The 17,916-nt window shown below is 37.4% G+C and overlaps 1 protein-coding gene across 6 annotated transcripts in view; it reads right to left on the reverse strand.

Moving 5' to 3' along the window:
- The window catches only part of astn1 (astrotactin 1), a 286,126-nt gene that overhangs the window by 9,350 nt on the left and 258,860 nt on the right, over window positions 1-17,916 (reverse strand). For all 6 annotated transcript variants that reach the window (XM_083541649.1, XM_083541648.1, XM_083541646.1 and 3 more), the window contains 3 exons: window positions 17,691-17,842; window positions 6,197-6,329; window positions 3,392-3,492 (listed from right to left, as the gene is read on the reverse strand). In XM_083541649.1, the coding sequence (XP_083397775.1) occupies window positions 3,392-3,492; window positions 6,197-6,329; window positions 17,691-17,842 (386 nt within the window). The remainder of the gene's footprint in view (window positions 1-3,391; window positions 3,493-6,196; window positions 6,330-17,690; window positions 17,843-17,916) is intronic.

A 17,916-nucleotide genomic window follows, 5' to 3' on the forward strand; every position in this document is an offset into this window, starting at 1 on the left:
GGGCAATGACTGCCGGTTAGGACGGTGCTGCTTTGAAATCTTGCAGTATAGCTCAGTCCCAGAACAGGACTATTTAACCAGTGACTACGCAGAGCTAAGGCCAGGGAGAAGACAAGCAGGCTAAACCGATCGTCTGATAGCTGCTGAGAGTTGTCACTCAAAGTCCATCATATTGAGACTGTGATGTTCCCTGAGCAAAACCAAAATGTAGAAACTCTCAGAAAGTTTGTTTTAGTAAAATAACAATATATTTGGTAAAAAATAAATGCACAGCCAGCACCTTTGCTCTAAAGATAGTACTGTTGCATATCAGACATCTTATGTCAAAAAAACTGATGATGAAATGAAATTATTACTGATCAGATGTATAACGTACTGTGTGTAACTAAAACATGAGTTAAACCAAGCAAATATTTAGCATTATAACAACAACCACCATAATAATAATAATAATAATAATAATAATAAAAATAATAATAATAAAAATAATAATAATAAAAATAATAATAATAATAATAATAATAAAATAAAAACCATTAAATACATAAAATAGTTATAGTTCCACAGTCTCAAGTTATTTTAGATCATTACCTTATCTCCTTTAAAATCTGCCTCAGTCATAGTATATGCACTTTGCCATGTTACAATGTTTACTGTACATTTGCATGCGCTACTGCCAAGAGTTATATTAATAATCTCATAAAATTATTGGGAATAATTGGATCACCAGCTGACCCATAGAGCTTGATTGGGCTACTGAATGTCTAGAATCGTCGTTTCACTACATCGTTTCAACTACACCCTAGATAATGTACCTGAACATAAAGAAAAGTAAATAGAGAGAAAAAAAACTAGCACTGTGGTATCTTTATGATCTTCTTTAACACACTCTCCATTACTTTGCACTGTTGACCCCAGGTACTTGAACTCATCCACCTTCACCACCTCTTCTACATGCACTCTACTCTACTGCCCTCCCTCTCATTCACACAGATGTACTCTTTCTTACTTCTACTGACTTTCATTCCCCTTCTCTCCAGCATGTACCTCAACCTCTCCAGACTCTTCTCAACCTGCTCTCTACTCTCACCACAAATCACAATATCATCCACAAACACAACAGTCTATGGAGACTTGTGTCTGACCTCAATTGTAACCTCAAATCACCACTGCAAACAGAAAAGGACTCAGAGCCGAGTCCTGATGCAGTCCCACCTTCACCTTGAATCAGTCAGTCGTTCCTACTACACACTTCACTGCAGTCACACTGTCCTCATACATGTCCTGCACCACCCTTACATACTTCTTTGACACACCTGACTTCCTCATACAATACCACAACTTTCTCAGCACCCTGTCATACGCTTTCTCCAAATCCACAAACACACAATGCAACTCCCTTTTCTGACCTTCTCTATACTTCTCCATCAACATCCTCAAAGCAAATATTGCATATGTAGTGGCCCTCCTCAGCAAGAAACCATTCAGCTGCACAAAGATGTTCACCTCTTCCCTCAGCATGGCTTCCACTACTCTTTCCCATAACTTCATGGTGTGACTGATCAACTTTATTCCCCTGTAGTTACTGCAGGTCTGCACATCTCCCTTATTCTTAAAACCCATAACCAGCACACTCCTTCTCAGGCATCCTCTCACCTTCCAGAATCGTGTTAAACGATTTCATCTGGTCCTACCAACTTTCCACTCTTCATCCTTTTAATAGCTTCTCTCACTTCCTCTTTACTAATCCTATCCACTTCCTGCTTCACTATCTCCACATCATCCAACCTTCTCTCTTTTTTTTCTTTTTTGTACATCCTTTTAGCAAAATCTAACACCATCTGCACTTCCACATTCCTCTCCTTAAGACTATACCTACCCATCACCTCTTTATCACCTCTGTTCCCTTCACCTATGCACCTATACTATTCAAGCTGGTAGTTGTCAAAACCTTCATTTAAAAAACCTGACTGCTACTGGCCCCTGATCAGTGCTGTGTCTCCTTGCTTGAGTTGGTTGACTTTAGTTTAACTTCAGAAATCACTAATCATAATATTGTCCTTGATAGACTAGAAAATGTGGTTGGAATTAAGGGCAAGTCTCTCTCTTGGCCTCCCACTTATTTTTTTCATTATATATGCTATCTCTGAGTAAAACTATTTGGAAACATTGTATTAGCTACAATTGTTGTGCTAAAGATACAACATTAATTCAATCAATTTTTATTTGTAAAGCACTTTTAACAATGGACGTTGTCTTAAAGCAGCTTTACACAGATAAAGCGGTAATAAAGAATGTACACGTTTGTTAAACAGTTGTATGTTATAGCAAAGCCAAATGAGAGACATCTGCTTAATAATGATAAGGATTGTGTACAGGACATTAGAAAGTGGATGCTTGTTAACTTCCTTCTGCTAAACCATGTCAGCCCTGCCTTATTCACATCACATTAGCTCCAAATTAATCTCACATTGATTATAAAATACTACTATTTACATATAAGGCACTGAATAGTCTTACACCTCAGTACCTGCCATGCCTACTTTGATCTAAAGGTGCAAGGTATTTGTTGGTAACTTAAATAGTGAAGACTACAGGAAAGGGCAGAGCTTTGTTTTACAAAGACCTACAGTTATGGAACAGCATTCCAATTAGTGTTTGGACTCAGTCACAGTCTCACTTCTAAAGTCTAGTTTGAAAATGTTGATGATCATAAAGAGTTTTGGTAAACTAGGTTGTTTGGATGCTGTCCTCCCTTACTCGGATGTGCTCACTCAGGTTTGTTTATTGTGGTCTGGTGGGATGTCTTAAATCCCAGAGATCCCTCATGTCTGTGTTACCTTCTGGCTTTAGTTATGCTGTCATAGCTAGTCTTGTTGGAATTCTTTCTTGCACCTTTATCATACTTAACCTTTTTATGAATGTCAAGTCAAGTTTATTTCTATAGTTATTTTCACAACAGACATTGTTTTGAAGCAGCTTTACAGAATTGTAATAGTTAAGGTGAACGATGTGTATTTATCCCTGATGAGCAGCCATGGCGACTGTGGCAAGGAAAAACTCCCTTCGATGTTATGAGGAAGAAACCTTGAGAGGAACCAGACTCAAAAGGGGAACTTATCCTCATTTGGGTGATATGGTTAATATATGTTTAATTTAAGTTTAGAATTTTTAATTTGTAATGTATGTACTTCTGTAAAGCTAGCTTTTCACAATGTCCATTGTGAATTGAAAAACTGAATTGAACTTATGTTAGTACAGCTATTAGTTGTCTGTCAATGCGATTTAACACAAAAAAAGGTTTAGGTGTATTAAAAATGTTACCAATGCAGTTATTTGACCATTAGGTCAAACTTATATTATTGTACTCATCAATAAAAATGAAGGTTACCTTGTGCTTTCACATCATCCACTGCAGGACAGGGAGTTTTGATGGTGACTTCACTGGGGCTGGATCGCCTGCCTGTGTTGTCTACGGCCCAAAGTCTGAACCTGCAGAGAGACATGTTTCAGCTGCTGGAGAAAATATCCTGTGCTATTCAATATCCATTACCTATACACATTATTACAAAATGCACATTCAGCACTAATTGGTTTGTGCTGTCCCCATGCTCACATTAGCTATTAACCATGCTGATGTGTGGGACTGAAACAATACATGCACATGCTCTACTTTAAAATGACTGCAAATCAATCGTCTTCTTTGACAGAAAAACATGAAATCGTGTCAAGTTATTTACAAGAATTTCACCAACACTAAATTTTGCTTCATGAAAAATGGCAACTGGTAAAAAATAAACCGTTGCTTTTTGAATGTCTGGATTAAATGTCATTAAGAAATTAAAGTTCATTTAAGTACATTAAAAAATTGCCCTCTCTTTGTATTTCTGGAAGTTTACAGTACATGCCGCTGTCCTGGTTGAGCTAAAAAAGATTAGTATGGCACCCCTAGAGGAAATGAGGCTTAGTTGTTTACATAAAGTTGAATTATATCTCCATCTAGTGGAAGGCAACATAAATAACTAGTAACTGTGACCGTGCGTGTGGGTGCGTGTGGTGTGCAGCAATGTATACACCATTACAATATCAGGAGGCCTGGAGAATAAGACTTATGATTTACTGAGCCACACAAGGAATTTGTGCAATTATACTGTTTTCAAAATGGATTGTTTGTTTGAGTTAAATAGAGGGGTCACTTGCCTTGAACAATTCTTTTTTTCTGATTTAGAGTGCAAGTACTGCTTTTTCTAAACCTGCAGAAGTTTTTTCTATAATTTTCTATATCCACAGTTAAGAGAATAAGTATAAACACATTTTTATCTTAGACAAATGACAGTAACACAGCCATAGCTACCCACCCCCTATCTATTCACAAACATGTAAAAAAAAAATTTTTTTTTTCACCTTTAATAACACAAATGCACATTAACTAGCGTAAAGCTGTGGTGCTCCCAAATGTCTGGTTTCCAAATTTCTTTGTTGTTAATACATGTTAGGATTAGCCACTGTGCAGGATAGCTGAACATCATTACAGACTGACCTTTACTGAAATAGTATCATAAGAGACACAGAGCTCCACAGCTTCACTCACTAATTACACCTCATCTCAGTATACTTTATATAGCACACAAAACCGACTAGAGACAAAAAGATGCAGAGCCTTGTCCTCACCTTGACTCTACATAGTACATATTGCCAAAATTGGCAGTCAAAAAGCTTTATACACACGCACACACACAGCCAGAGTTTTCTTTTTCTTTTTTTTTTTTATGTTTGATACTGTGGAAGTGATGCTGCATCATGTTTGACGAAACAGCACCTCTGGCAGCCCATGTGCAGGAAATCTTGCACTTCTTTATTTGCCCTTCACTCTGGACTTCTACAGCAAACTCAGCTTTCAATTCCTGTTTCTGCTATTGCCATTAGGCTCTGCTTTCAATCTGCTTTTCAGCTATTCCAAAACCTAAACCATACCTAAAAAGCTTTAACTGTGACCTGGTTCAAGGTATACTTCTGCCTCAGTATACAAAATAAATATATTTGCACATAAAATCATTTTACATGCGCACAATATCATTTTCTCTAATGTAATTTTCATTGTGTATTTAAAAAAAGTATAGTAATTTTAGAGCAGAAGTAATACTTAACAATCATTAAAATCTTCTTTGCTGTCAAGTGCAGTTACTGAGCCTGAGTAAACCATACCAATAGTAGCACAGGCACACTGAAGTTAAATGTACATCAAGCAATTGGTGAAACTGTAACTTTGATACTAAATGTTTCTCTCTAGATCCCAATCCAACCATCTGCACAAAGACTTGCCTTCCAAAATCTCCAACCCAATACTTACCTAATTAGCCAATTTTCTATGTGGCCAAGAGGTAACTACATTCATGGTTATACCTTTAGCTTAAGTTGTCATACACACAACTATATAAAATGTACCAGATACTTGTTTTACCTTTTGATGTTTGTTAGATTTACTGGCTAGTTTGGTAGCTAGCCAGTGCCCCCATAAATAGCAAACAAGGCTGTTGCAACACTACTGCAATGTAAACAATGTATGTGATACTGAGGTAAATGTGCTGTTACTGTAGTTAGCTAACCTGTTAGCAGCAGTTTTGCAATATCACATACATTATACAGAAAAAAGTATTGGGACACAACTTTTCCAGCCATAAAAGGTTCCCCAACAGTTACCACAAAGTTGGAGGCACATATTTGTATAGGATATTTTTTAGATATGGTAGCATTAACATTTTCCCTTCAACTGAACTAGCAAACCCAAACCTATTCCAGTATGACAATGCCCCTGTGCACAAATTGAGTTTAATAAAGATATTGTTTCCATAGATTAAATAAAAGATCTTGCATGCTTAAGATTAAATTCATTTGGGATGAATTGGATAGACTGCACCCCACATCAGCACCTGACTTTACTAAAACTCCAAAATCACACAAGAAGTAGAATGGATGTTTAAAAAGCACAGAATATTGTGGTCAAGTATCCATAAACTATTGTCCATATAGTGTATTTATAAATGATGCTCTCCCTACATCGTCCAGAGCTTTTCAGTTAAAGTCACATTTAAACAATTTTAAATGGCAGAAGGTAATGAAGACATTTTAATATGATTAACAAGGGTACCTAAATTATTAATATTGCCCTTAGTGACAGAATGTAAATAGCACTCACATGTAGGTTGTGTCAGGCTCCAGGCAACGTATGATCATGGAGATGGAAGTGAGTGGATCTGGAATTTCACCCAGCATCACACATGGAGATTTGGCCCCTGACAGTATGTCATCAACAAAGCTCAACATGGTCTCTAGAATGACAGAAAAAATATAGTTAAATAAAATGCATGCAGCCATTTACATGCACATTTAACTTCATTCCGATCATTTTTTCGAATTAAAATAAAAAGATGTACACTTTTTTTTTTGTCACGTTGTTGATTGTGAAATATAATGAATGATGTTCATATATGGCCACACAGCTTCCAGTATGCTCTTTGTTTTTGTACTGACAAGATGCATGTTTTGGTGGCTTTGGTGAGTTAATGTCTTTTTTCCAGTGGTTAGCTTACTGTACAAATACATCCATCTACTTGTATACTTTAACACTTCAAACGAAACTGTTTCCATAACTCTTAACAAGACAGCATGTCTCTCAGCCACAGCAGAATTTGAAAGGCAGCACTGTCCAGAAAAGGGTTTCCCCAAACTTTCACATGCATTAATGAGCACAGAGAAACATTCTAGGAATGGAGACTTTTTGGCTCCGGATCTTTAACAGCTATGGGTCAGGATGTGTTTTTGGTATTCATGCAACTTAAACTCAAATAACCTGAAAACACAAATATTAAGAGTCTTATGGCTTGCATTATAAAGGCAAGGAGGAGGATGTTTATTCAGCTGGTTTGCTCACGTCATAGAATATGACACAGGGGCTCCGGTATGTCTTTCTTGCAAGAGGAAAATCCGTCCGGTGGACTCAGGGGAAACCTTAAAAAAGTTGATGGTGTCTGTCAGCCAAACCCCTGTGGGCCTCTGGCTCTGAAAAAAACACGAGGGTTCTAAGCACACTGAAAACAGGATGGCCTGTGCCAGAATAAACCTGGGAGAGGAAAGACGGTTACATGCGTATGTACCCACTGTCTACCTGACACGTATTTACATGGCATGTAGCCTAGCGCTAGGACTCATGTCCTCACACTAACAAAAAGTGGCAGTGTGAGAGACTGGGTGAACAGCCTTATACGTAAACACTTCACCCACAGAGGGGATGTAACATCGTAGCCACTAGGATGTGAGGAGAATACATTCATAAAAAAGTTTTTTATATTTTCTGGCATGCTATGCTAAACTTGTATTTCAAGCTTAATTGTAAGTTTTTAAAAAATGTTAAACATTTCAAAATACCTTTTTATTTAAAGCTTTTACATTGACTAAATTTACAGTGAATTGTATAAGCACTCAGAAGTTGACTCATTCCCAATAAAAGTGTGATCTCAATAAAAAATAAATCCGGTTCCTGGAAGGCCCCATCGTTTCTTAATGAACATGGTAACAGCATCATAAAAAGTAGCTACCAAAACAAATCTGAGACAAAGTACTGGAAACGTTTGAATCCCTTGCCCTCCCCTCCAAAATAATAAAAACCGATGGAAAAAGAAAAATATTTAACACATTATTAAAAAATTGCACAACTGTGGGCCATAGAGTAGATAATCTACAAAAGTCAGTGACCTGTAAGGAATGATTATTACACCATTTATTTTAAACTCAAGAGACTGTTGTGTGCGTCTCAAAAACTTAAACCCAGACTAACATCAGAATCCATAGTGTGCTAAAAATGCCTGAAATCACATCATGTCTCAAAAAAAAAACAAAAAAAACACTAGAGCTAGTTAATATCATCCCACTTCTCTTTTCTGTCATGTGCTCAAATTAAGCTGAACATACACGTACAAAAAAAAAAAAAAAAAAAAAAAAAAAAAAGGATATCGGGTGTGAATTCTAGTCCACCTACAGATTATCCACTTCAGAATAACAGGATACTTGTAGGCAAGAACATTGCTTTCTGTACTTCACAGCAAAATTTCTATTTACTAATTGGGGATGGTTCCACATTAACAGTCTAGAAATCCATAAACATACTGAGCAACCTAAGAACTATGAAGATAGATCTGGACTGTAATTAACTGCAATTTGCATAAACAGTTCTGCATTTAAGCAGACATTTCTGAACAGTAGATCTCAAGAATAATGGAAATACAATGAATGGACATTCGGTGCCACCTGGATGAGGAAGTGATCCCTTTTATGTCTGGTTCATCTAAGGGTTTCTTCCTCATGCCCCTGGGAGTTTTTCTTTACCACAGTCACAACTGGCTTGCTTATAACTTATATAGAACAAACCTATAGGCACTAAACGTATACATTCTAACTTTGTAAGCTTGTAATCTCTGTAAAGCTGCTTTGAGACAATGTCCATTGTTAAAAGTGCTATACAAATTAATTGAATTAATTAGGTTATTGAATTATTATGCTAATTATATGACCAGCATGTATATGACACAGATAGCACACTGATTTACAACTGTGCTAGGATGCTAGGATATACTGGTGTGGGAGTAACATGATGAAAGCATTAATACTTTCTAGTGCTATATTTGACATTTACATACATAATCAATAAAATTAATCAGTAGCAGGTGAGGTTTTCAAAACCTCAAAACAGCAGAGAAACCACAAGACAAACATGGCCATGGAACTGCTTATCAATCAATTGTCCAATTAACTAATGGCCCGTGATAATGGTGTGATTCTGTGGTAATGGAGATGCGTTTCCCGTAACTTGAAAATTCCATAAATCGAGACATGGCCTAGCCTACCCAAGTGTCTTAAAGAAGGGTGATCAGTATAGGGTAGTGCACTGCAATTTGTCACAAATGTAAACAAATTATAGTACATTATTCTACAAATCTGAGACAGTTACACTATTGTAAACTATACAGCATATACAGTGTCCCCCAAAAGTGAGTAAACCCCTTTACATTTTAGCAACAATTTAAATTATTTCAATAGACAATACTATAGAAATGAAACTTGGAAATATTTTAGTCAATGAGCAGCTTGTACTGTATAGCAGTACATATTTACTGTTCTCTGAAAATAACTCAACATACAGTACAGCCATTATTGTCAAAATAGCTGAAAACAAACATGATAACAGCTGTACATTAAATAATTATGCAAAGCTACATGTCCTATTCATCATGTTTTTATCTGCTTGACAGGACTATACAAATGTATAAATTCTTGTATTAGAGAAGTAAAAATTTGGTGCTTTGAGTACAATTCTTTATACTGACCACTGGATGTTCAACATGGCACCTCATTGTAAAGACTCTCTGAGGATTTGAGAATTAGAATTGTTGCTCTCCACAAAGATGGCTGAGGCTATAAGAGATTGGTAACACCCTGAAACTGAGTTGCAGTACAGTGGCCAGGGTCATACAGAGGTTTTCCGAAATGGAACAGGAACACGTCTCGCAAGGTCGATTAAAGAAGTTGAGTCCTCGTGCTCTGCATCAGGTACAGAAGCTGGTTTTAAAAGACTCTGCCAGCATTGCTTTAGAGGTTGCAGAAGCAGAAGGTCAGTGCTCAAATCAGTGCTTGTCCCAGAAGGAATCCTCATCTGAAGATGGCTCACAAGAAAAGCCCACAAGCAGTATGCTCAAGACAACCTAGATAAACATGTTTGGCTCAGATGGTGGCCAGCATGTGTGGTGACACCCTGGTGGGAAGTACCTAGAAAACTGTGTCTTGCCTACAGTCAAGTATGGTGGTGGTAACATCATGGTCTGGGGCTGCATGAGTGCTGCTGGTACTGGTTATGTGTGGTTTATTGAGGGAAACATGGATTCCAACATGTACTGTGACATTCTTAAGCAGAACATGATGCCCCCCCCTTCAGAAACTGGGCCAACCGGTAGTTTTCCAACATAATCATGACCCCAAACACACCCCCAAGCTGACATCCGCCTTGCTGAAGCTAAAGGTAATGGAGTGGCCAAGTATGTCTCCAGACCGGAACCCTATTGAGCACCTGTTGGAAATGTGTTTAACATCCAGCAGCTCTGTGATGTCATTATGGAGGAGTGGAGGAGGATCCCAGCAACAACCTGTGCAGCTCTGGTATATTCCATGCCCAGGAGGATTAAGGCTTAAGGCTTTTGTTGCCAGTTATTTAGACAATAATGGCTGTATGTTGAGTTATTTTCAGGGGACAGTAAATCTATACTGCTAAACAAGCTGCAAATTGACTACTCTAAAATATATCCAAGTTTCATTTCTATAGTATTGTACCTTGAGAAGATCTACTAAAATTGTTGCTGAAATGTAAGGGGAGGAATTAATTTTGTGAGATATTGTGTGTATGTGGTAGCAGGCAAGTAAATGAGCACCGGTTAGTGAGTGGGGGGCAGAGCATACGCTGCCACGTTTGCCTGTTGCACAAAACTTAAAATACTTTTACAATTGTCATATTTCTATTGTCATCCTAAAAATTAAAAAATCTTAAGACGAACCACTGTTCCCAACTCGGGAAACATCTCTCTCTATACACGTACATACCATCCATAACATTATGGCCACCTGCGTAATATTGTGTTGGTCCCCTTTTGCTGACAAAACAGTCCTGACCCATAGAGCATTAACAGCATGAACTTATTTAGCAATTTCAGCTACAGAACCATGACCCTGTTGCTGGTTCACTACGGTTTCTTCCTTGGACCACTTTTAATAGATAATGAGCACTGCATACCAGGAAACATCCCCCAAATGCTGCAGTTTTGAAACTGCTCTGACCCAGTCGTCTAGCCAACACAATTTGTTCCTCGTCAAACTCGCTGAAATCCTTACGCTTTCCCATTTTTCCTGTTTCTAACACATGAACTTTAAGGACAAAATGTTCACTTGCTGCCTAATATATCTTCTTTTTCTTTCGGCTTCTCCCATTAGGGGTCGCCACAGCATATCATCAGTCTCCATACCCCTCTGTCCTTTACATCTGCCGCTTTCAACCCAACTACCTGCATGTCTTCCACCACATCAATAAACCGCCTCCTTGCTCTTCATCTTTTCCTCCTTCCTGGTGGCTCCACCCTCAGCATTCTTCTACCGATATACCCCATTTCCCTCCTCTGAACATGTCCAAACCATCTCAATCTTGCCTCCCTCACCTTGTCTTCAAAACGTCCTACATGCGCCTCTAATAAACTCATTTCTAATCCTGTCCATCCTCGTCACTCCCAACGAAAACATCAACATCTTCAGCTCTGCTACCTCCAGCTCCACCTCCTGTCTTTTACTCAATGCCACTGTCTCTTAACCATACAACATCGCAGATTATTCACTTCAACACTCATGTTATAATTTCATAATGTTATATAAAATTGCTTTGTGACAGTTCATTTTTCAAAGTACTATATAAATAATACTGGATTGAATCTTTAATTAATCTATCAGAATGTTCAGTGAGAAAAACAATGATCTTATTAAATAAACATGGGTTACCAGGCAACAGTTGAAGAAAAAAAATAAAATAAATAAAAATAAAATGTTACACTCAATGGGAACAGGTAGCTATAGCCACAGTGAGCAGTGAAAAGGGGAAGATGGGAGCGTGATGCATATTGTGTGCTGCGTCAAGAGACGTGACAGAAGGAAGACTAAGAGGAAGTCAACAGTCTTGATTGGATTAAGTTGTGTACATTTTCATGTTTTCCCATGTATCCACCAGCATTATCATTTTAATGAGTAACAGTTAAAAGATAGGAAGAAAGAAATAAAGTAAGTAAACCTGAGGACACACACATAGAAGTTCTTTTGTTCTTTTTAAACAGGTACACATTTCATCCTGAACGCCAAATTCCACACACATCACAGGAGCACCTCCTTGTCCAAAGTACTGGCAGTTTTACCCATTCCATTATAGCAGCAACTCATAGTACCGGCAGACTTGGCAGCGGCACTGAGACTCAACAAATAACATCTGGTCCTCCTTGTCTACTCTGATGAGCAAACAGCAAAGAGATGGATAACAACAGTTTGTAGTGCATCAACTTTTGGCACTACCTCAGAAAAAAAAAAAGATTAACAGATTAAATCTCACACATGAAAAGGATGGTGTTTTTAAGGGGAAGTAGGACATAAAATGCTAATTGTAGCTGATGAGGGGGTGTCAGCACTAAGTTGTGTTTACTTGGATGGGAGTGGATTGAACACTTCAATCTGCTTTCACTTTTGCGCAAGGAGAGTTTGATGTGAAAGCTGCACTTGCTATCTACGTCATAGTGTTGTTAAGGGGTCAGCTTTGTATCAGTTTTGATTAACTTTGATTGGATGATGATAAATGCTCATTCCTGAATGCACACAAGAACTTTATACAAGGAAGCAAGGGTGAGGGAAAGGTGAACAATTTCCTAGAAATGCATAGAAGCAGGCGCACATTATGCTTAGTGTAACTATACAGAGACCTACTGCCTACTGGCTGGTTCTGTTTTCATCTTGGTACATTAGCGTATTGACAAAAATGTACTTCTTTTTCTTAACATCATCAAGTCGATTGCTGCTTTCTTGTATGAAATGCTAACAGAATTCAACCAACATATTTTCATGCCCCTGAATCAAAATTAAATTAGAAGAAAAAAAAAACTCAAGGAATGCACCTTTAACCAAAGGCCAAGACCAGATGTGCCTTACCAAAATGGGCATCTGCTGTCTGGGCCACACTTGAAGGGCGGGAAACATGAAAACATCTGTGTAGACTTTAAAATGAAAGCAAGAGAAAAGTCAGTTCCCATAGTTCACAGTCTGCTCTATGGCCAAATTCACTTCTTTTTTTACCCATTACATTTACAGATTATAACACCGTTAGGCTTCAGTGGTGCCTCAATAAAGATGCAGATGACCCCTGATGCCACTGACAAAAGGAGACTTTTGTTTTCACAGTGGTGAAACAGTGACCAGGTTGCTGGACGTCTCCCAGGTCTATTGTGTGTGTGTGTGTGTGTGTGTGTGTGTGTGTGTGTGTGTGTGTGTGTGCGCGCACACATGTGTGCGCATGTACAATATGTGTCTCATCTCTTTCCTGCATTTAAGGTTTGTACACGTCCTCTGCTAATGCCCATGAGAACACAGACAAATACACACATGAGCAGTGTCAACGTCCACACTTTACCAGCTCTGGTATTGCCTGAGAACACCTGACTGAGCGCAATAATTCATGTGGGCAAATGGGCCAGCTGAGACATTCCTTAGCAATGAAACTTTGACTTCTACCTTTACATCCAGGATTCCCATTTCTGCAGGATTATGCCACTTTACAGGGAGAAAAAAGGCAGACACACAGGCCTAAGATCCATGGGTAATCTTCTTGCAGTCATTGTGTCAAGTTCCAGTGATTGCTGGATAAACGGATCAAAGCCCAGGGTGTGTTTGTTTTATCAGCTGAGAATCTGAGAGCAGACTTTTTGCTAACATGGTCCATACCTTTTTGCGCAATGTACAAAGAAAAAAAAAAAAAACAACAGAGGAGGAATGCAAAAGAACTCTATGATGTCACATTGTGTGCCTGCATCCCATTAAGTGCTCGATTAGAGCACAAATAGCAGCTGTCAAATACATCCGTCCTCTGCACCTCAGATGTGATACGGCTTCCATCTTCTTTAATTTTTAACTTTCTTCAAGGTCTAAACATCCACTTCAGAGCTGTACTGAGACTCCAAAGAGCAGGGTCAAGCCATTGCTAAACACGCACATACAACATTACTGCCATAACATCTGATTATCCTGAGCTTATTAAGATAATCTCCAAAGTAACAGAACCATTATGCAATGAACAAAAGTGCAACTGAAAAGTACAACTGAAGGTTCAGTACAGAAGACCGAAATCTGCCCCTCAAACTGCGCCAGATAAAGAGAAAGCATTTTACAACTCAAATGGTTTCCATGATTATGCGTCGTTTGGTTCTCATGAGTGTGCGAAAACAGAATAAACTTTATCCTAATCAGTTTTTCCAGCTTGTGAACTTTCTTTTAGAAAATGCTCTAAAGATACTGATACTCAACTGACGGTAAGAAACACATCACCTTCAAGGTTTTTTTTTCCTTTTAAAGTAATTTCAGAGCAAATACACAGTATTCAGATCAAATAGAACACAAACAAATGTATATTTATTTTTTGTTTATCATACATCATAATATGTGCTAGACCATGTGCGAAGTGCTAAACCACTACATTTATTGCATTTCAGCAGAAACAAATAGAGTATGGATGCGCCTGATTATTGAACTGTTTCATATTCCATGGTTATGTAAACAGAAACAAAGCAGCTACTGGAGGATGATCAACATAAATGCAATGCAGCAATACAAAAATGATTACTTCTGCATCATACAGAATGAATCATTTTACAATGATGACGACACAAAAGTCAATACAGGCTACATACAGTAGCAGCGTCACTCTCATTAAGCAGAGAAACCTGTTAACTCGAGAAAAAGTAAGAGAACCAATTAAATTTGTACATTTTGCTTTCCTTATTAATTTTGTTCTGGGGGGTGGTAGCTTAGTAGTTAAGGAATTGGACTTTGGAATTGAAGGTCATAGGTTTAAATCCCAGCCACACCAAGCTGCCACCTCTGGGCCCCTGAGCAAGGCACTTAACCCCATAGCTGCTCAGTAGTATGAATAAGATACATGTTAGTCACTCTGGATAAAATTGTCTGCCAAAATGCCATAAATGTACATGTTTTTAAATGATCACCAAACAACTCACAGATTTATGATTAATGCTCAATACAAACTTCATATATTTTCTTGTATGAAGTTATCTCTGTGAATTCTTTCTGACGACTATTATTTGCTTTAAAAAAATTTTAAGATGATCCTGTATATCCTGATATGCTGTAGATTTTTTCATATATCATGCATGCAATTTTGGTTTGTACACACATTCTGTAAGAAATAAACCAGGACAGGGAATGCTATAATTACAATACGTTTTAGGAAATGTTTTTTTGATACATAGAACAGCTGGCAAAGGCCTACTTTTATAATCTAATCTAAATCAGGCATGTAAAAACACATTAAAAAAGGATCATAATGTAAAGAGCACATGATCCTAAACGTCATACTTATTCCACATAATCATGGAAAATTTCAAAGTTTAATTTTTAAATAATCTATAAAATGTTTTGCTACAAATCACTTCACTTGTAGAGAAAACTAAAGCAAAAAAATAAAAATAAAAAATGTAATTCACATATAAAAAAAATTTATCTATTAAGGCTTGTCAAAACAAGAAACATATTTTTAAGGATGTTATAAAGACCTGTACAGTACAGCAAGGCACATATGTGTAGAAAAAAAGTTTTATTGAACACTTTAGGATTCTTTGTTTTTGACATGTATTGAAACCCAGTATGTTTTAGTTTAGTTTCTATTCTACAACTAAGTATTTCCTTTTAGGGGAAAATAAAAAAAAAACATTGTCATTCAGCATCCAAAGAAATAGTGCAAAATATAATTTAAGAGAATTCACTGCAATGTATGTGCTCCTGAAATAAAAGGAATCAAACACAGAGCATGTTTTGTCAGTACTTATCACCGTAAAGAAAATATTATGCAACAAAACTAGCAGATTTTGCTTTACTATTCCAATAGTCACACAATAGTTCTCACTGTATAATACATGCTTTTACAAAGAATTGTCTTATGTCTTTAATTAAAGAAAGCACACCCTCTCTGTCTCTCTCACTCAAACACATACAAAAAAAAAAAACTCTGGCTCCCTATACTGCTGAGCTCATACAACAGCACCTCTTCATTCATCATGTTTCACAATCCCACATTTGGGCTTGATATAATGTTATGTTCTCTTCTTTTATAGCTGCCATCATGTCTGAGGTCCAAATTGGATGGCTTGATCCCAATAAGTGTAGAAAGGGAAGCAATGTATATGGCTCTAAAGTCAAGAGAGTCTCCAGAACAGATAGGAGAGCCAAAGCATGCCGGCTTTAAAAGGACCATGCGCTAGGTCTGTTCACAGTGTGTGAAACAATGAAAGAATATTAATGTGTGGCCACTGAGGGTAACATTAGTCTCCTGCTTGGATAAAACTCATGTCCTATTTCCATTTATAATAAAAAAAAAAAAACGGGATATCTACATTTAGTTCAGTACGCAGTTAGTTCATTTCAAATGGTAAGCAGGCAGCAAGCATGTGCAGTTTAATATTAGCAATAAAAACGGCAAACACCTAAATAATATTATTTAAGTGCAGTACAATGTTTCTGTCTCGGCAGTCAAGCTTCCTTTTTTTTATTTTTTTATTTAAGAAACAAATAAGAAGGAACTTGAATCTTGAAATTAATGTCATGAAGTCCAGGCAAGAGTTTTTCTGTCTTCAGCCATCTGGCCTCTATGAGATATGCACCCACTGTAACCTCAGATTCATGCTCTTAGTTGACAGAACTTAATGGTTTTCTGCTGTTGTAGCCCAGCTGCCTAAAAGTTTGATGTGTTCTGAGACGCTTTTCTACTCATCATAGTTGTAAAGAGTGGTTGTTAGCATAGCTTTCCTGTCAGCTCAAACCAGCCTGGCTACTCTCATCTGACTTCTCTCTTTAATGTGTTTTTGTCTTCACAATTGCTACATACTGGATTATTAATTTTTTTTTTAGTGTGTGTGTGTGTGTGTGTGTGTGTGTGTGTGTGTGTGTGTGTGTGTGTGTGTGTGTGTGTGTGTGTGTGTGTGTGTGTGTGTTGTGTTGCTAGCATGGTTTTGGTTTACTTGCTCCACTTGAGGGAAGTATCACTGCAAATCAGTACAAAGTTATTTATACAATTCAATTAAACTATGGAATTTTCTGAAGCAACGATGTACGAGTGCAGGTACAATTATAGAAAATTATTAAATATTCAATTCATTTTTTATTTGTATAGGGCTTTTAACAGTGGACGTTGTCTAAAAGCAACTTTACAGAGATATATAATGTATACGTTTGTTCCTTATATTTGTAAGTTTGTCCCTAATTAGTGAGCAAGTGGTGACTGTGGCAAGGAAAATGAAGAACTGAGAAGAACCAAACTCAAAAGGGAACCTCATCCTCATCTGGGAGGCACCAAATGTCTATTCATTACAGTTAAACCATTGTTAAGATGTGCAGTGATATGCAACTTAATGCAAACCTGTGGTTCTGAGTCATTGCAGAAGACTGTTGATATAAATTACAGTCCAAATCCATCCCTAGCTGCACAGATTGATCTCCAAAATCTGTTAATATCATATTTTGTAGTCAGGTAGCACAATGTCTTACTAATTCACACTATGTTGTTTCATCTTTAGTGACCTGTCTGTATATCTAAAGTTACATCACTATAAATGTATTCAGAGTAAGTAGACAGAGATGGTAGGTGCCACACTCTTTATTCTTTCACTAATATTGAGCACAACCTAGTGGCTATAGCATATTATGACACAATTTCTAACATTGAGTGACAAGATTATTACCTGCTGTCCTAATTGAGATCAATTAGATAAAAATCCATCTGCACACATTCTGACAGTAGTTTATTCTGAAGAATGTAGAAACATTTATTTAATTGGACTTGCCTGTTTCAACTTTTGTGTGGTCAGTCCGCTCAGTGATTTTCTCCTGGCTGATGAGGTAATCAACAATGCGCACACCAATTGGTGGTTCAGCATGATTCCATTCCAGAATAACCAATGAGCTGCTGGGTTCATAGGAGTGAGACAGCTTAAGCCTGTGTCAGAAAAGTAAAGAGGAAATATGGGGTGTTATATATAATGTTAGAATCTAATCAAATTAAAAGAGTGG

The sequence above is a fragment of the Silurus aristotelis genome, assembly GCF_946808225.1.
Source record: "Silurus aristotelis genome assembly, chromosome: 5".
NCBI classification, from domain to species: Eukaryota; Metazoa; Chordata; class Actinopteri; order Siluriformes; family Siluridae; genus Silurus; species Silurus aristotelis.